Source organism: Alternaria dauci, chromosome 3, assembly GCF_042100115.1.
Source record: "Alternaria dauci strain A2016 chromosome 3, whole genome shotgun sequence".
Lineage (NCBI taxonomy): Eukaryota > Fungi > Ascomycota > Dothideomycetes > Pleosporales > Pleosporaceae > Alternaria > Alternaria dauci.
Window position 1 is genome coordinate 2,171,305 of NC_091274.1, and position 17,887 is coordinate 2,189,191.

The window sequence follows — 17,887 nt, forward strand, 5'->3', positions numbered from 1 at the left end:
AAAGAGACTTTTAGAAGATAGAAATTTTGAGATACCCATCAATATATTCTTACGCAGTGTACTGCTTCTCATTACCAGTCATGAGGGTTCGGCACGTAACAGCCAATTTCGTCACTCCCATATGAAAGGACTTCATCTTCTGCGTCATTGTCTTCTCCCTCTGCTTCGCCCTCATCATCGTCGCTGTAGACACTGCCCATTCCAAGTATGCCCTCTCTCTCATCTACACCCTCTGTTTCGTTGTCATCATCGTCATCACTACTCATTCCAGGTGTGCCCCCTCTCTCTTTCAACTGCGCTTTCAAGCCTTCCAGTATAGAGCTCAGCCTCGCCTTCAAATCCGGGTTCCAAACCTTGCTAATCTGACCTTCCATCTCTTGAATCTTGTTTCTCAGCTCCTCTGCCACTTCATCTTCCTCGCCGTCTTCCCCGTCGTCATCGCTGCTAGAAGCGCCAGGGCCGTCTTCGACTTGAAAGCTGCCACCAAACGCTGCAGCAAAATCGCTAGCAACTCTTCGATTGGGCATCGCAAAGATGATGTCCTCAATGGCTGAAAATGTCTCGATACCCATCGATGGCGACTTGCTATTCTTCTTTCCGGTGGACGTCGACGATGAAGGACCAACGCCCAAAGTTTTTGCAAAAGCTTCTGCAATATCTTTTACTGGATTTCCATAAGCTCCTACGCCCCAAGCTCCGAGCACCAGCCGCTTCACTTCCTTCTGTTCCGCTATTCTCAGCACACTTCGTATCTTCGCTTCAACAATCTCTCTGTCCTTCTTACACAGCCTCTTCTCTTCGTCTTCTTCTCCTTCTAGTTCAGGGAAGCGCAGCATTCCCGCGCTGATGACGTCAACGTACCAGCGCTCGGTAGGAGGCAGCTCACCGGCGCTGTCACCGAGCCCAAGGGCAGATCGAAACACGAGTACGTCGTGTGTGTAGATGCCGCCATATTCTGGGAGACGGTAGAAGGATTCCTTGAGTGAAGGGAGTAGTGTTGTGCGCGCGCAGAGGGATTCTTCGGCGGAGGTAGCGCCTGTTAGGAGACCGCCACCTGGGCGAAGAGGGGAGGCCATGTTCAAGATACATGTATTTGGTTGCTTCTTGGACAGCTGCTTCGACGTGGGAGTGGTGGAGTCGTTGTACAGAAATGGGTGGGAAAGCATATGAGCAGCTGTAAGGCTATCCGTTGCTACAATTCGTGTACTGCGTTGTTTCCCAGGCGAAATAGGTGATGATGTAGCAGCTGTGTTCAAGTTGAGACCTGAAAGTCCTTCTTCGAGAGAATCATTTCGTTTCTTGCCTTTTGCTTTTCCTTTTCCTTTACCAGCATCCTTCCCTACATCGCCGCTCTTTGCGCCATTCCTTCCATCCACCTCCTCTTCTTCGAGCCTCGCACCTTTGGCCTTTCGTCTTCCTTGTCCCTTCCTCTTCACATATTCCGTCTCTTCGCCAGCCTCAACACGTGCACTATCCCCGCTCCTATTCTCCTGCCCCACTGTTCCGGTTGGTCCAGGGTTCACAATCAGCTCACTTCCGTCCACGCCTCTTCTGGCCCTTGCGTTTGACGTCAATATTGCCGGAACGATTTTGTTGACAATATGCCGCGCCTGCTTGGCTCGAACATCTTTGCGTACGGCGGGTGGCGCTAAACCCTGCGATTTTTCGGTGCGACCCATGACTTTGTGGCCACGTATGTATTTCTGGCTGTTTGGTTCAAAAAGCGGAAACCTTTGTAAGGAGCGAAAGGGGTGATGATCAAATGGCTGAGAGAGTATTGTCAACCTCAATGGTATTCGCGAGTACTATGTTGGATGATTTGGTCGATTGAGGCTATGACGTTTTGGGCGGGTCTGGCGCTAGTAAGAGCGGTCACCTCTCCCTCGACGAGTGAGTGGCTTCTTACTTTCTACATCTACTAACATTGTTTAAATGTGGGTCATACATCTCAACATTGCCACTCATATGTACCCCATTGTCGTTTTGGTTCCTTCTCAAGTTGGATGACAGTATTGAGCCCCGCTCGTACCGCTAGATCGCACTTTTTCGCTCAAGAACTTGAGTGGTTTTCGCACATCTCCACGATGTTTGTGATGCCGAAGGGACTGACCGGCTTCATTGGGTGGATTACTTTGAGCTAATATGACACTTATATGACTCCGATTAGGTCGCCTAGGAAGCTGTTACCACATTTGCCGCTCACCGCGAGCTATATACGCGTTCAACCAGCGAGTAGGGTCGAAGAACAATCATATAGAATTCTCTATTCCAATGGTTCCGAGCACCTGGATTCATCTCAGGGGTTTAAATGATATACAACCTTCTCTCTCAAAGGTTGAGTAAGGTCCGGATCGAGCCATAGAGACCACAATTATTCAAGGATCCATCTGTTCTATCCTCAAAAGGATGTTCTCTGATTGCCCGATAGGCTGATAGAGCATAAAAGTTTGTAAGAACACTATAGTGAGGGTACATCGCAGTTGCAGGATAGCAATGGTAATGGATCACAATTACGTTGTTATGTTGCCAATTTCAGAGTCCTAACAGTTTCTTCTGCCTCTTCTTCCAGATATATAATACTGTGCCATCTCCTACTTCTGTCGAGCACCCTTCATCGCCTACATCAACATTCAACACTGATACATCTCGTATCAAGGCAAGGCAGAATATTATTCATTCGTTTTTTTTTAACCAAACCTACGATGGTGTTCTCACGCTTCGCAGCCTTTGGCTCGGCCCTTGTCCAAGGCCGCTCTCCTGTCCAGTCGCCTTGCCGTCCTCTCCCTCTAGGGCTTGATACCGCAATCTCACCTGACACTCCGGAGGCTTTCCAAGCCTATGCTCCTTTCGCCAGTACTGCATTGGCCGCCGTTACGCCTGCTGGTTACGTTCAGTCGTACACCAACCTCCTCACTACGTATAACGCAGCACCACAGTTTGTTCATTACGTTGCTCTGGACAAGTACGATGTCGACCAGTGTATGTTACACTTCATTCCGAGGGCTGTCATATCGACAAGTAAGATCTGATTTGAACGATTAAACTAACTCCCTTTAGGTGCCCATGCCTGCGATGCCGATAATGACTGCAACGCCTTCACCATCTTCTTCGAGCGTCAACCTGTCGTTTCGCCTGCACGCAACCTGTGCTCGAACCCCCCTTCCACGACCATAATCAGTAGGTGTTTTTGTATGAGCAAAAAGAACGTAAGATGTGTACTAACTTAGTCTTCCTTTTCTCCGTAGAGTGTGACTTGTGGTCCGGAACCATCCAGCCCGATATCGCCATTAACCACGGGCAGCTACGTGAGAAGTTCCACGTCGTCATGGCCGGCTCCAACGCCTACGTCAAGGATATCAACCGCGTCACACCCTCGGTCTCCGATGGCTATGCAATCGAGAGGTATGCCATGGGTGTTGCTATCGAAGCACCCCTGGACTGCAACGGCAACGATACTTACATGGGACTGTCTCTCTGGGGGGATGGCCACTTTGACGTTGAGAGATGTATAGATGTATGCAAGAAGACCCACGATGCTTCGGGCCGCCAATGCCGCTTCGTCAATACGTACATGCAGCGTCGAAACAAGGTCCCCACCACCCAGCATTGCGCCCTATTCTCGCAATACTGGCCCGCGCAGTAAGCTAGTCCTGATCCCACCAAAAAAAAAATTAGCTTCCTCTAATGGCACCCCAGGTACGCTACCAACGTCGGCCAGCGACGTGGTAGCTTCAAAATCTCCATCTCCTCAACGGATTCCTATGGGTGAGCTTTCCAGCCTGCAAACCCACTTCTTTACTTTTTTTTTCAACCATACTAACTCATCAATCCTAGTATCCGCGACATCTCTGGCGACTTCTCTGCTTGTCTTCCCGGCAACGACTCCACTCCTAGCCTTGAGCCAGCCGCTTCCGTCACCTCCAGCCTTGAGTCAGATGCTTCCGTCACGTCCAGTATCGAGCCAGAAGCTTCCGTACCCTCCAACCTCGAGCCAAGCGTTGCGACCACCTTGGTGACCAGTACACTCTCCGAAGTCGTCTGGGAAACACCTTCTTCCTCGGAGTCACTTACTTCAGCAGTCATTGCCCCTGAGACATTCAGCCACTGGGACCCTGTCATGGAGACTACTACATACGCCACTCCCACTGCGTCTGCCTCTTCTTCCGACTCCGCTCCCGCCGTGTCTGCCTCTTCTTCTGACTCCACTGACCCCATCGTCGCTTCGGAAACTTCCTCAGCCTTGGAGTCCGTCCTAGAGACAGATGTGGGGAAGCTCGTTATCCCCACCTTCATCCCTGAAGTCAACGATGTGCCGGATCTCGTGTAGGCGTCTTCTGCTAGCGCTACCAGACAACAACAGGATCGTCCGTTGTGATTATCGCAAGCATGATCACAGAGAACAGGCAGCAGTTATGTAGTCTCGTCACTTGTACTACAAGACAAAGTCTAATGGTTCGATCTCGTTGCGCATGGGCGAAAAAGTTAAGAAAGGCGACTCCCGAGAACTCAATCAAGTGTAGTAATTTCGATACTGATAGGGTAGTCCTTAGAAATCTTAACATTTTGTCCCGTATGAAGTGAAATTGTTATCAATGTATCATGCGTCACCTTCCCTTTCTTCATCACTCCGCTCATCTGTCAACTTGCTAATCTGACTAATTGTGCTCATACGACCAAGCAGCTCTGGTCTCTCACCGTCCTTTGCATTCCCAGCTGTCAGCGCGCTCTTATCGCGATTTGTCCAGAAAAGCCAGCTTTGACCGTTGTACACGGCGAGAGGGTTACGAGAGCGCTGAGCCGCTTCGTCATCCACTGCAGCAATAGGTGGTTCCTTGAGAGGGGACGAAGCTTCAGAGTATGAAGTACTTCGTAGAGATGTAGTGGTGCGGTCTATGGATACGGATGTTTTTGGTGTGCCAGTAGGCTTGGTGTCGAAGGTGTCGTTAGTCTTTGTAGGATGTAGGACAGGGGACTCATGTGGTGTTGAATGGAAGCTCGTGGCGGCTAGCGACTTTCGTGGGGAGGCGCTGCGATGAGGAAGGGAGTTGGTCGAGTCCAGACTACCGTGCGATATGCCTTGTCGCCATGTCATGATGCGGTCGTTTGGCGGTTGTGTAGACACACTGTCTCGTCGTGATCGACTAGTTCGCGAAACCATACTGCTGGGCCGCCCGATACCTGACGCTCTCTTCATGGACGCAGTATCCCATTGCTCGCTCATTCGTATGCGTTTTTGGTGGGCGCAATCCTGTCTGAACACTTTTAGTGCACCCGTGTAGTCTGCTGTAACGATGATGTTACCGCCTCGATGTGCCGAACGCTCGATGTATGCTGGGCTTCCTGTAGCTTTCTTGAAGTGAGTATCTGCAGGCGCAGGTGTTGGGTGTGTGGATCCCGCCTCCGTGGGTGCTCTTGACGAAATGACAGATTCAGTTTTCGATACTAGTGTAACTGGTGGTGGATTGCAGAGGTCGAAGATGGGATCTTCCGAGGCGCTAAGCAATTGCCTGGTCTGAACTGGAGCGATAGCGGTGCACGTCGTGATCGAATTATGAGCTTCAAACATTTCCACCGGACGCTGGTTTCTTTTCTCGCCTTCAGCCGTGGCTGTGGTCGACCATATGTATGTTTTGCGATCCTCGCTTCCACAGATGATATGCCCACTACTATCGGCAAACGTAGCTCGGATCTGACTACAGTTGTTTTCATGACCGCGAAACTTCATCTCCAGGGCTTTGTCCTTCATGTTGTAAATGCGTAACCTCGAATCGTTGCTCGAAACCAGTAGCTTGACTTCACCGCTTTCGCTGCCTGGAGGCCAATATGCTGCTTGGATTCCAGTGATTTTACTGCCCTTTGCGTTCTGTCCGCGTGTCGACTTTACGTGAAGTTGGGCCTGCCACTTTAGTCCTTCGGTGTCGTAGAACATGCAAAGACCACCAAGGGTGCCGACTATACATGTCTTCCCATCAGGTGTGAACGCCACTGATGTAATCATATCCGGAACCGTGGCGGAGAAAGCCACGTTCTTATCCGGAATACTCCAGAGTCGCAACTTTGCGTCAAGAGATCCTGCGAGGAAGAACCGGTCGTCGGTAGGGTGGAATTGTATCGAAGGAACAAAATCGGAATGCTTGAATGTGCATAGATTCTCGTCCCGGCTGACATGCCATAGCCTTACTGTCTTGTCCATGGAAGAGGATAGCAAGAAATTGTTCTTTGGTTGTTAGTCGATGCATAAGAACATTGAGCAAGTTCAACTTACCTTGCTCCAACTCAAATCCAAGATGGTAGACGTATGTCCCTGATACTCTCGAACGGGTTTCTGGTGGAAGACTGGTGCACTAAGGTACTTTGCGTCTCCATTATCAGCGTTCTCATGCGCGCGGCGTCCTTCTGGGCTCTCAATCACTGCCCATACCCTAATCACCCTGTCTTGCCCACCGACCGCAAGATACCTCCCATCTTTGCTAAACTCGACCGCCCAGATAGGGTTCTGTGTAGCTGCCGACCCAGACTGAGGTGCAGGGTTTGATCCAGCCGCAGGCGGACTCTTTTTATCCGACCCAGAACGTAACTGCTGCGCCAGGAAAACGCGATCGAATTCTTTCTCCTTCTTGAACTTAGTCCTCACTTTGATGTATGCCGGCGGATGAGGAATCTTCGGGCTAAAGCTGAAATTGTCGATGTAGAGCTGTGCGTCCATACCCTCCAATCGAAGATCGTCTGCCTCGGAGCCATTCTCGCTTGCGCCATCGAGGGTGCTGCTCTTCTTTTTGTTGCCTCCGATGAAGCGACTAAGAAATGACACCTTCCTGGATATGAAGTCAGCCGTACTGTACTGCGCCTCAGGCTGACATGGGGTATGTGTGTTCAGGCCAACCAGAGGAACAGGCGCATACATGTCCTCGATACGCAGGTCCGGAGGCCTTGGTACGAGGTACGCGCTAGTCCCCGGCTGATCGCCCCATAGCATTCATACGTTGTTTACAGAAAGCAGAGCAGAGACACCTACTTCTTGTCTGCCTTGCCCCCGCTTGCATCGCGTGGCGTCTCTCCACTTAGTTTGTTATCCGTATTTACATCGTTTGGCGAAGTCGGCGATTGGCTCGGCAGGGGCTCGGCATTCTGCGACCGTAGTTTCTGAACAGCCGGCGACGTATTCGTTCTCTGGAGGATTTGCTATACGGTAATGCGCGATTAGCGTCCATCCCCGCAAGTCGAACCTTATCTGTACATACTTGCGAGAGCGGGTCTATGTGCGTTTCGGACAGTCTCGTTCCATCGCCAATGTATCCGTTTTGCGAATCGCCAGTCGGTTGCGCGGAAGGCGAGGTGGGGCTTCGAAGCTTTGCGACGAGCTTCTTGTTGGACAACGGGCCTACGAATCCTGGAGTAAGCATCTGAGGACGTTCGGTTTGATTTGGCAAAGCAACAGGTGTCCATGTACGACATACCATCTACTGTTGTCGACGATCCATTCTCCTGGTTCTGGGAAGAGCCTCTGCCAGCGGTGGATGGGTCTGTCAGCTTGATCTTGGGAAGCGTGTCTACCATAGTGACATGTCACGAAGCGACATGGATCTACCCCGTCGTCACTGCCGCCTTGGTCGTACTTGACAGCGCTCGGTGCCTGCTCGGATCTGTATGTTGCGAATTCGTTCGGATGGTGTTTCATGCAATGGGCACACAGCACGCTGGCAATGAGAGTCGGCCTCTGTTGCGGAGGGTCGCGGATGTTTACGAACTAGCGTTTTGTTGTCTGGCGCACCGAGTCTACATGCAGGGACAGTGCTACCAAATTCCCCATATCGCGCAACTCGTCCGGAGTAAGCAATTAGGATGTGGATAAGCTGGAGAGGGCGCACGACCGTCTGCAAGTCGCCAGCTCGCTTATCGTGATTCCACAACATGGCAGCCTCGGGTTCGCCGCACGCATGGCTGACGTCATGGTACCTGAAGTCAATCCTTGCTCGTCTGCGCGGTGCGTGATGTTTGCAGAAGGAGTTGAACGCATGCAATTTTTCCTGGGACCGGTGAATCTGTCATGCAGAACCTAGGTCATGTTCAGGCACAGGCGGATAGGCTTCAGAAAAGCTTGGTTAATCAAGCGCGCATACTGTCGCGTGGCCGGCCTGTCGGACCGAAGACGTACGCGATGCGCGCAAGCAGAATTGTCATCAGGGCAAACTGCAGAAGAGACATGAATGTGTGAAAGGTGTGTATTCGTGATTATCCAAAAGTGATGATATATAGGTCGTTGATCCCATCGCTGCCGCATGCCGTAGCTATCCTACCGCGTCACTCATCCCAGAGGCCCATCCCAGCTAACTAGCAACGCCATGACTCCAAAATGCGAAGAGTGGTTACTTCATCAATGCAAGGGGGTATGCGAACGAAAACATCCGGCACCCGTGCCAAACCCAAACGTTCAACGTGTTGTACAAAAATAAAATGGCAGATAATTCCAGAAACAAATGGCGAAGCATCTAAAAGTCCTCGTCGAAGCAGAAGTCACCGGACTGGCCTTGCGGCTCGGGTGTGGGCGACGAACCCTCCTTCTGCTGCTCGTGCTTCTTTGTGCTGGCCATGACACCGGCCTTCTGGTAGTCACCGACGCGCTTCTCGAAGAAGTTGGTCTTGCCAGCGAGAGAAATGTTTTCCATAAAGTCAAAGGGGTTGGTGGCGTGGTAGACCTTGACGTTGCCGAGGGCCAACAGCAGACGGTCAGCGACGAACTCAATGTATTGGCACATGAGAGTAGCGTTCATGCCGAGCAGAGCGCATGGCAGGGCGTCGCTCAAGAACTCCTGCTCGATCTCGACGGCCTCAGTGATGATAGCCCTGACGGACTCGGGGGTAGGCTTGTTTTCAAGGAGAGAGAAGAGGAGGCAGGCGAAGTCAGTGTGCATGCCCTCGTCACGGGAGATGAGCTCGTTGGAGAAGGTAAGACCGGGCATCAGACCGCGCTTCTTCAGCCAGAAGATGGAGGCAAAAGAGCCACTGAAGAAGATACCCTCAACAGCGGCAAAGGCAACAAGGCGGTTGGCGAATGTGGAGTTCTTGTCAGAGATCCATCGCAGGGCCCAGTCGGCCTTCTTGCGGATGCAGGGAATGTTGTCAATGGCATTGAAGAGGTACCTGCGCTGCTTGGGCTCGCTGATGTATGTGTCGATGAGCAGAGAATAGGTCTCTGAGTGAACGTTCTCCATCATGATTTGGAAACCGTAGAAGCATCGTGCCTCGGGGATTTGCACTTCGCTCGAGAATCGCTCGACCAGGTTCTCGTTGACGATGCCATCGGAGGCTGCGAAGAAGGCGAGGACGTGGGAGATGAAGAAGCGCTCGTCGTCGTTGAGACGCTTGTTCCAGTCGTGAAGGTCCTTGGAGAGGTCAATCTCCTCCGCGGTCCAGAAAGAAGCCTCGGCCTTCTTGTACATCTGCCAGACCTATAGTGGATACGTCATTAGCAAGGGTCTTGGTAGAAACGCGTTCGACGCGTCTAGACACGCGCAAAGCACGTGGGGACATTCAAGGGTAAGACTTACATCATGGTACTTGATGGGGAACAGGACAAAGCGTCCAGGGTTCTCTTGGAGGATTGGCTCGATAGCCTCCTCCTCCTTGATCGTAGGCGCAACGGTAGGCTTGACCACCTCTAGGTCGTCCTCGAAGTCATCTGGGATGCCAACGATGGGCTTGAACGTGTTCTCCTTGTCGGCCGGCGAGAAGTCTAGCTTCTTAGCGGGAGAGTCATTCATCTTGAGTGAGTCAATTGCAGAAGCAACCTAATTGACGCGTTAGTATGGACGCGTATAAGTACCAGAAGTATCGCGACGTACCTGCTTGGAAGGCGTAAACTCGACGGCAGACATTGTGGGGGCGAAGACTGGAATGAAGCGTTGTATGATGTAAAGAGAGACGAGTGTGCGGCCAAGAATACTCGTAGAAACGCTGATGTGAAGATGGTGGTGGATGTGGTGTGCTGGGAGAAAGAGCAGACGCGACTTCACTATAAATCCGCGTCTCGACGCTAGCACGTGACTGGGCGATCGGTTCTGCCAGCCACTAACGCGCTGTGCTCGCGAAAAGACGCTATGATCTCATGCATGCGCGCCTTGGATCACCATATCTGTTCTGCCCTACCACGACTCAATTACATTCTCCATCTGTCTAGACACCATAATCGAGTGCGCGCATTCCAGCGACACCAATATCGTCGTCTTTCCGTCTGTCGTGCGTCGAGAAGCAGCTTCGACGTCGTCCGTCGCGTTGCCCAGCCACGAGCTCACACGAAAAAAACTGTCTGTGCCAGACGCGTCGCAACGCGCTATGATTCGATTCTCCCCACCACAACACGCAAGGGCCGTTTCCGTGACTAGTTAGTCCTGCATCTGGCGGCTGAACAAAGGCTTGGAAATGCATTTGAAACCCATGCTGGCCCGCATCAAGGCCAGACTCGACGCTTGCATTGGCTGCATTCCGACCGTGCTTGTGCCGGCCTCGGATCAGATAAGATTTTGTCTGATAATGATCTGACGCTGATGGCTGGTTGGCTCCACCCGACTCGTCACACGCTGGCCAGCCTGTGTTTTGGCCAGAGAACGCGTCGTGAGACCGTGTTCGACGCGCCTGGAGCCTTTCCAGCTTCCACACTCGTCATCTTCCCCTGAGTTGGTCTCCTAATCTAGACACGCTCTGCACTGGTTTAGGATCTCGATGGCGTTGCTATCAGAGTTCACCCCACCAGTTGACTGGACGACGCGTGCTCGGACGCGTCTGAGGGTAGTCGCGCTAGGTGTGGGGAAGAGCACCAGGTTCACTTTCCCGACCAAGAATGCATAAATCAAGAGTACGCTAGATGCACATGCTGAAAGCAATTTGGGGGCGTTTTGCTAAGACCTTGCTTGAACCGATCACTGCTCGATATGATTGCATCATCCGCCATACTGTGCGGTAGTAACGGTAAACCGCTCGTCCGTCGGCAGCAGGTCAGATTTGGCCCTTTCTAGAATCGCACCAAGATAATCTACAGTATCAAACGCCGCTTTGCGCCCATGTCACTCCCCCCTAAACCCCATTCCCCTCATTAATCCCATCAACTCAGGAATACGAAACGGTTTACAGATCGCCTCATCCACGCCAGCCTCTTTCGCCTTATCAATCTGTTCCTTCCTCGCATTCGCACTCACAGCGATAATCGGCACATGCTTGCTCAGTTCGCCGTTCCTCTCCATCTCCCGTATTCGCCTCGTGCACGTCAAGCCATCCATGACAGGCATCTCGACGTCCATGAGAACAACGGAGAGCGGCAGAGGCGGGGACTCGCTCGGAGAAGCAGAAAATACCGAGCGTGAGAGTTGGGAAAGGGCTTCGAAGCCATGATTTGCGACGTACGTCGTGTGGCCCAGCTTTTTAAGTTGAGTGGATAGGACGCGTTGGTTTATGAGGTTGTCTTCTACGATGAGGATGTTGTATTTGCCGCTTTCTGCTGCTTTTGCTCTTTCTTGTTCTTCCAAGGATGTCCCAGCAGGTAAGACTACGTCGGAGCTCTTGTCATCCTCTCCAATGATCTGAGCTTTGGTACGAGTGGGCAGAGCGGCGCCATTCGGACCGAGGGCAGTTGCAGCGAGAGGACTATCCGAGGCTTTTGCCCTCCTCGATTTGATGTAGAACGTAAACGTTGATCCTACATTAGGGAGGGAGGATACGCCAATGCTGCCGCCTTGCATTTCGGTGAGTTCGCGCGAGATGAACAGACCTAGGCCTGAACCGCCATACTGAACATGTGTTTTCGGTGTTGCTTGGGAGAACCGTAGGAATAGTTTGGCTTTGTGGTCCGGAGAAAGACCACATCCGGTATCTTTGACCGTGAAGTTGAGGTAAAATACCTCTCCAGCATGGTCCCATTCAGCCTGTGTCAAAAAGTTCTTCCGCACGGCTTCCTGGGGCACATACTCGACATCGCGCATCTGTTGTACCTCCCGTGATGCGCCCATGATTACTTCGACTTTGCGGACCTCTTGACTTTGGGTAAATTTAATGGCGTTGGTAAGTAGGTTGATAAGGACCTGCAAGACCCGGCTCGGATCCAAAATCGCCCAATCGATATTCAGTTCCTCAATGGACGGATCGCATCTCACCTCCAGGCTGACCTTGGCTTTGTTCGCTTCGTCCTTGAACATTTTATAGGCATCCTGTAGAAGCACTGACGGTTGCAGGACTATGGGGCTGATGACCAAAAGCTTTGAGTCGAGTTTTGACAGTGTCAGGATATCGTCGACAATCCGCTTCTGGTGCGTAGCACAAGCTTGTATCGTCTCGACAGCATCCAGACTATTGCTGATCAACTCCTTCAGTTGATTGCGAATAGCGGGCTGGAATGTCAGAGCCTCTCTGCGTGCGAGAGCTTTCATTTCGTTCAGCGACGAATAAATAGAGTCCGCACATTGCACCATTGCGCTCAACGGGTTTCGCATCTCATGAGACGTCATGTCAATGAAGTTTTCCTGCTGTCTCTTCGACTCAAGAGCCTCTTCAACGCGATTCTTCTGGATAGCTTCCGCCCATGCCATCTGACTGACATCAGTCATTGTTCCCATAATGGTCCCATCGGTGTAAGCAGTAGCGCTAACAAGAATCCAAGTCGGTGTCGGGATACCATCAGGTCCTGTCCACTTTTTCTTGAGATATATGGTGAATGTATGTGGTCCCTGCTTGCGTTTTGTAATCTCAACGTCGTGATAGCAACGGTCTATCATGTCCTCGTCGACGATGTTTCGCCAGTCCACTTGGTCCATTGGTACTTTGGGATGGTCCGTGATGTGAAACCATTGGTCGTTGCAGTACTTCATCGTTAGATCTGGGTTCAGGTGATAAAGACCCACGGGCGCGAGTTCCGTAAAACTGGCTAAACGTCGTTCCGCCTCCGATCGCATCAGGACAGCTTTGGTCGCTTCCTTTTGAGCAGTGATGTCTGTGTTGAATCCAAAGATACCTGTAACTATCCCATCTGCGTCTTTGATTGGCACACAAGCGGACAACGTCCAAAGATAATCGTCGACAGTTCCTTCGCTGTCCCGATGCTCGTCTGACTGCTTCTTCCATCGAATTTCGAACGTCGCTGGTTCACCAGAAGCCAGTTTTTTCCATTGGTTTTCCACCATAGGTATGTCTTCTTCGAAGACATACTCCTTGTAAGTGAATGGAGGAACTCTAAGGAGGTCTCTCCGGTGTCCAGTCTGAGTAAAGTAAGTTTCCTGGGACATCATTAGTTTTGTTCAACATCATAGTTGCAATGCTCTTACATTAGCGTGTAGTAGTGTACCATTAATGTCAATCTCAAAGTACCCTAGGCCGACTTCGTCTGCGATGTCGTGAAAGTTGCGAAGCTTTTCAGCTACGTGATTAGCTTCCTGTGTCAGGTTTGCAACTTCTGCATTAAGGGCCGCACAATCTCTTTCGGCCTGTGCCTCTTGATGTTTCCGTTTTCGGGTTTCTTCTTCGTGAAGCGCTACTGAGGCCGCCGAAGCACCCAGCAGATTCGAAAACACTTTGATCCAGGCTTTGTATTCGTCATCGTAGGGTCGTCGTGTGTTCAAGCCTACTAGAAGGTATCCCACGACAGTATCGTCATACGTCCTGATTGGAGCAACAAGAAAACACCTCAATGAGTCCCCAAAAGCGCGGTGTTCGAGGTCATGGTACAAGGAAGATGGTAACATGCCCTCCTCTTCCTGATACGACAGTGCCGTCCCATCTCTCGCGCTATCGCGCATGGCACGAGCTAAGCCAAGATCACTGCCTAGGTCCAAATGCGAAGGTATGGCCGGATGGTTAGGTTTGTAGCCTATAGACCATTCCAGGGTACATTCATTTAGTGGTCCTTTCCTGGGGGAGGCCCAGTCTGTCGGGCTGGACTGCTCGCATTGAGAGTATAAAACGGCAGCTGGAAAATCGTACTCATAAGGCCTGATAGCCTCGGCCAAAGTCTGCCAAAAGTGCTTGGTGTTTCTTGCTTTGCTAGTCGTTTGGCCAACTTTGAGTAGAGCGTCAACGCGGCGTTCCAGTAATCTGCATACGTCAGGTCAATGGTTTCATCAATCTCAAATCCTAGGCGTATATACCTTTGTTTCGTAACCTCGGTGACGATGGAATACATGCCGTCCATTTGAACACCAATAAGCGGCACAAGGCTCCACTTGAAGAAGGCTTCCTCAACGATGCCAAAACGCTCGACCATGAAATGATACTCCTCTTCGGGAGCGTCTGCAAATCGCGTGCTCTCCGAGCGAGCCATTGTAGCGCTTACGGGGTCCGCAAGTTCAGGCCTACGGCAAATCAGACGTTGAGCTCCCATGGGGTAGATGTGAGAAATACCAGGCATCAATAATACTCCGACCAAGAATCGTAGGATGTCTCGACCCACTGACTGCAGCATATGCGAGGTTGTACAATATCGTGTGTTCGGGGCCAAGGAATAGAGCCGTGGGGCGCGTCTCAAGCATTAAAGTGGTGACCAAGACGTTGAGCTCATAGTTCCAGGAGCTGATCGGGCCAAGCGATGTTTTAGACCAGTTAACGTTCCGTATGTTCTCGACATGCTCGCGCAGCTCTGGTGACTGGATCTTGACAGTGAAGATGTTGTCTCGCACTGGTTGCAGACGAGGCGACAACAGCCTCCCTCGTGCCGATTGTGCAGACTCTTGCAGATGACCAGACTGCTCGCAGTTTGGTGCCGGTTGTTCGACAATGGTGACAACCAGCCAGCGCTTGCATGCAGTGAACTTGGTCCATCTATATCGTCCATGCAGGAACTCATCTTGGTGGCAAGCTGCGACCCTACTAGCAGGATCCCACCAGTCTCTCAGCGTGGAAGGCGAGTGCAGCGACGATGCAATATGCTGTTTGGCAAGCAATGCGGCATTGACATGATAGATTGTTGTTGTCTGAGCTTCGCAGTCGACGACAAAGGTAGGTCGTGGATCGCTGTCGTAAAGCCGTCGGATGTCTACTTCCATGGCGGATCTGCGTCGTCAATGCTGTGATTGGACAGCGCGTGGAGAAGGTAAGAAAAGCGCGGGAAAGGCGCCGAAAGCGCGCCACGCAGTGTATAATGGTCCTGTTGCATATGATGGCGGCGATGAGTCTGTACTCTTGGTGATGCGCAAAGTTGCGGGCGTCGCAGTAGAAGGCAGTCGCACGAGTCAGCCAGTCATGGGCAATTCGCTTTTCGCTGATTGCCACCATGGGATTTGTTGCCGAACGACCACCGTACTGTACGTACCGATGACCTAGACCGTCGGCGGCCCGCGCTGCTATCCCCACAGCACATCTAATTATCCAGAACCTTGGTGTCCATGCCTAAATGGTCTTACCGGGGCGATAGAACCCAAGCGTGAAACTTGACGAGTTGCAGGCTACACTCACAGCGCTAGCTTTTGCACGAATGTATGAACTTTGGTCTTTGTTCTCGTGTTGTTGATTGGTTGCGGAGCTGAAGACCGCTTTCGAAAAATGCAACTATAAACCACCACGAACCTAGATTGACCCGTACAGCGCCAGTAGATGCATATCATGAACGCCCGTTTCTATCCCAATCCTAGCCGAGCATCTCGCCCCAGTTTGGCACCACGACAAATTTGCCCTTTACCCTGCCAAGACTAATTGCTTCGCCTGCGTCCTCTGGTGCAGTTCTCTCGTTCTCGGGACGCAGATTAAGGCTAGCAACTTCCTGTAGAAAACTGGTCTTGTTGCCAGGCGTGAGCTCGTAGCTCGTACCGCCCCAGTCCAACGTTGTGCGGCCAGATTCGTGTACCCGCAACTTTCCAACCAACCCACTCCCAAATCGAACACCTTCTTTGGGCCTGGCAGAGGGATCAGAAAAGCTGCCTTCCTCGAGTTTGATCTTTGTATCTGGTTTGGCCGATGGCTGCGTAGGTAGGGGCGCAGGCTGGGGATCTGATGCTTCTTTCTTGATGGATGGTGGCTCTACTGCTGGCATAAGGGGCGGTATCTGGAACAGATAGACGTTGTTGTCTCGCACTGTAGGCTTCTTCTCCGTGCTAGCTGCGTCTGTCATCGGTACGTCACCGGATCCATCGACTTGTGCTATCTCTTCTGGGCCCAACTCGGCTCGAATATGGCGTAGGTTCGATTGAAAACGCGCCCATTCGGCGCGATCTTCGTCAGTCTGGAGCACTGGTTCTGCTATACTCTTCTTCTTAAGTTTCGGCTTCCGCTCGGCATTTGGCGACTGTGCTTCTTGTTTCTCTGAAGACTGAGCCGGAGCATCAGCTAGGCCTACCTGCTCGGCATCAACCATGTTCTCGTCCTCGCTCGTAGGTTCGGTCTTGACAACAACATCCGAGTCTTCTGAGTCGTGCCACACGCCCTTGAACTGTTTTCGCGAACCCGTGATTTCTACATCCTTGGACTTGTTCTTTGGCTTCCGGCTTGTCTGCTCAGACGCAGTGTTCCTTATTGGTTGGCCGCTCGATTCCGCTTGTTCCAGTATTTTTGCTGAAGTTTCCGAGCTGGCCTCTGTGTTGATTCCAATAGTCCGCTCCTGGTGTTCTTTTCTGCCGATGCGAACTGGTAGAGCTGTTCGTGGCCCGCGATGTGAGGGTGCGCTTTTAGCTTTACTCTCTTCTTCGTCTGAGGAGATTTCGATCAGATCAATATCCCTTCGCGGTATGTCGGCCAGTTCTTCGTCATCGGATGACACAAGCCCACCATCTTCTCTCTTGATCGACGAACCTCCTCCACCACCCCCTCCGCCTGACCGGGAACCAGACGCTCCATAACTGCCGTCCTCGTTCTTGACGCGCTCCGCTCGGGAGCCGGAACCGGAACCGAAGCCAGAGAAGCCGCGATTCGAGCTGTTCTTCCTGTCTGTCGTGAAGGTCAGTACAGATAACCATAGCCAAACAAATTCGCTTACCTTCTTTAGAGCTGCCCAGGGAGAAAGGTCCACTGGCAACGCCACTGAAACCACCTCTGGCATTCTTTAGCTTGCTGGCCTCTCGCCGTGCTGCTTTTGCCGCCTCCGCCTCCTTTCTTTTGTCCGCAGCAACCTGCTCTTTTGTCCTTTCTCGGTCGCGAGCTGCCAATTCTTTAGCAATAGCGTCTCGCTCTTCCTTGCTTCTTCTTCCTGTGAAGGCGGGGGTCTTGACACCCCTCTTTCCCCGAGTTGTGCCGCCGCGGCCGCGTACCGACGGCGATGCAGATCGTGACGGAGGTACAGAGCCCTGAAGACTGCCGAGTCTTTGTACCGGAGCGCGGGCTGCTGGCTCTGTGTCAGGCTGAGGTGATGCGACAGCACTGCTGTAGACGTATCAGTACGAGAATCGAGGTAGGTGGAGGAATAAAGCATACGATGCAGTCGCTGGAGGCGCCTCAGAAGCTTGTGGCTCTACAGTCGCCGATGCGCCTTCACCAATGACGACAGGCTTCGCATCGCCATCTTCTTGCTTCGGTACTACGGGCTCAGCGGGAGCTTCCGAGGCGCCTGCGGGAGCTGTGCTTTGCAGGGTCGCATCCGTGGATTCGCTCGTGTCAGTCGTGGCTGGTCCTGCTGCGGCTCCTCCTCTTCCACTGCCGCGAGTGCGGGTGCCCCCTCGTCCTCTTGGTTTCGGCGGCATTGCTGTGGCTTGGATCGTGTCGAGCGGTAGTGCGTGGTGACTCGCGCAAAGTCGCAAATATTTTGGCTATCGATAAACTCGTTAGCTCCGACGCGACGTCACATGGCAAGGTGAGGGGCCTCGACCAAGCTCTTGCATGGATCAAGTGTGCATGGTAATATGCTCCCGCTTCTCACTCTACGATACCCTTTGCCCGATAATCTTGGAGGCACATTGACCAACCAAGTACATCACTACCAACATGG

At 52.0% G+C, this 17,887-nt stretch overlaps 6 protein-coding genes across 6 annotated transcripts; 1 reads left to right on the top strand and 5 right to left on the bottom strand.

The window, feature by feature from the left end:
- Positions 1-71: 71 nt before the first annotated feature.
- ACET3X_004358 (uncharacterized protein) lies at positions 72-1,679 on the bottom strand (the record flags this gene model as incomplete). The annotated part of the gene is made up of 1 exon (XM_069450553.1): positions 72-1,679. One exon carries the CDS (start codon positions 1,677-1,679, stop codon positions 72-74), a length of 1,608 nt encoding a protein of 535 aa, XP_069308336.1.
- A 1,023-nt stretch (positions 1,680-2,702) lies between these two features.
- On the top strand, positions 2,703-4,327 carry ACET3X_004359 (uncharacterized protein; the record flags this gene model as incomplete). The annotated part of the gene is made up of 5 exons (XM_069450554.1): positions 2,703-2,979; positions 3,058-3,177; positions 3,246-3,639; positions 3,697-3,765; positions 3,835-4,327. 5 exons carry the CDS (start codon positions 2,703-2,705, stop codon positions 4,325-4,327), a joined length of 1,353 nt encoding a protein of 450 aa, XP_069308337.1.
- A 270-nt stretch (positions 4,328-4,597) lies between these two features.
- On the bottom strand, positions 4,598-7,557 carry ACET3X_004360 (uncharacterized protein; the record flags this gene model as incomplete). Its single annotated transcript, XM_069450555.1, has 5 exons — positions 4,598-6,217; positions 6,266-6,815; positions 7,016-7,182; positions 7,242-7,381; positions 7,458-7,557. 5 exons carry the CDS (start codon positions 7,555-7,557, stop codon positions 4,598-4,600), a joined length of 2,577 nt encoding a protein of 858 aa, XP_069308338.1.
- A 651-nt stretch (positions 7,558-8,208) lies between these two features.
- On the bottom strand, positions 8,209-9,980 carry ACET3X_004361 (uncharacterized protein). The gene is made up of 3 exons (XM_069450556.1): positions 9,843-9,980; positions 9,549-9,788; positions 8,209-9,449 (listed from the first exon to the last, which is right to left on the bottom strand). The coding sequence occupies exons 1-3, from the start codon at positions 9,873-9,875 to the stop codon at positions 8,490-8,492; spliced, it is 1,233 nt and encodes a 410-aa protein (XP_069308339.1). The 5' UTR covers positions 9,876-9,980; the 3' UTR covers positions 8,209-8,489.
- A 1,080-nt stretch (positions 9,981-11,060) lies between these two features.
- On the bottom strand, positions 11,061-15,020 carry ACET3X_004362 (uncharacterized protein; the record flags this gene model as incomplete). The annotated part of the gene is made up of 4 exons (XM_069450558.1): positions 11,061-13,259; positions 13,308-14,073; positions 14,127-14,330; positions 14,380-15,020. 4 exons carry the CDS (start codon positions 15,018-15,020, stop codon positions 11,061-11,063), a joined length of 3,810 nt encoding a protein of 1,269 aa, XP_069308340.1.
- A 426-nt stretch (positions 15,021-15,446) lies between these two features.
- ACET3X_004363 (uncharacterized protein) lies at positions 15,447-17,678 on the bottom strand. Its single transcript, XM_069450559.1, has 3 exons — positions 17,377-17,678; positions 16,943-17,322; positions 15,447-16,893 (listed from the first exon to the last, which is right to left on the bottom strand). The coding sequence occupies exons 1-3, from the start codon at positions 17,640-17,642 to the stop codon at positions 15,602-15,604; spliced, it is 1,938 nt and encodes a 645-aa protein (XP_069308341.1). The 5' UTR covers positions 17,643-17,678; the 3' UTR covers positions 15,447-15,601.
- Positions 17,679-17,887: the final 209 nt, after the last annotated feature.

Excerpts from the sequence above, each read along its gene's own strand:
- ACET3X_004361 (XM_069450556.1), bottom strand. The coding sequence starts at position 9,875 with ATGTCTGCCGTCGAGTTTACGCCTTCCAAGCAG. Across the intron at positions 9,789-9,842 it reads AGTTTACGCCTTCCAAGCAG|GTTGCTTCTGCAATTGACTC; the intron begins GTACGTCGCGAT and ends CGCGTCAATTAG. Across the intron at positions 9,450-9,548 it reads TCCCCATCAAGTACCATGAT|GTCTGGCAGATGTACAAGAA; the intron begins GTAAGTCTTACC and ends TATCCACTATAG.
- ACET3X_004363 (XM_069450559.1), bottom strand. The coding sequence starts at position 17,642 with ATGCCGCCGAAACCAAGAGGACGAGGGGGCACCCGCACTCGCGGCAGT. Across the intron at positions 17,323-17,376 it reads GCGCCTCCAGCGACTGCATC|TGCTGTCGCATCACCTCAGC; the intron begins GTATGCTTTATT and ends CGTCTACAGCAG. Across the intron at positions 16,894-16,942 it reads CCTGGGCAGCTCTAAAGAAG|ACAGGAAGAACAGCTCGAAT; the intron begins GTAAGCGAATTT and ends CCTTCACGACAG.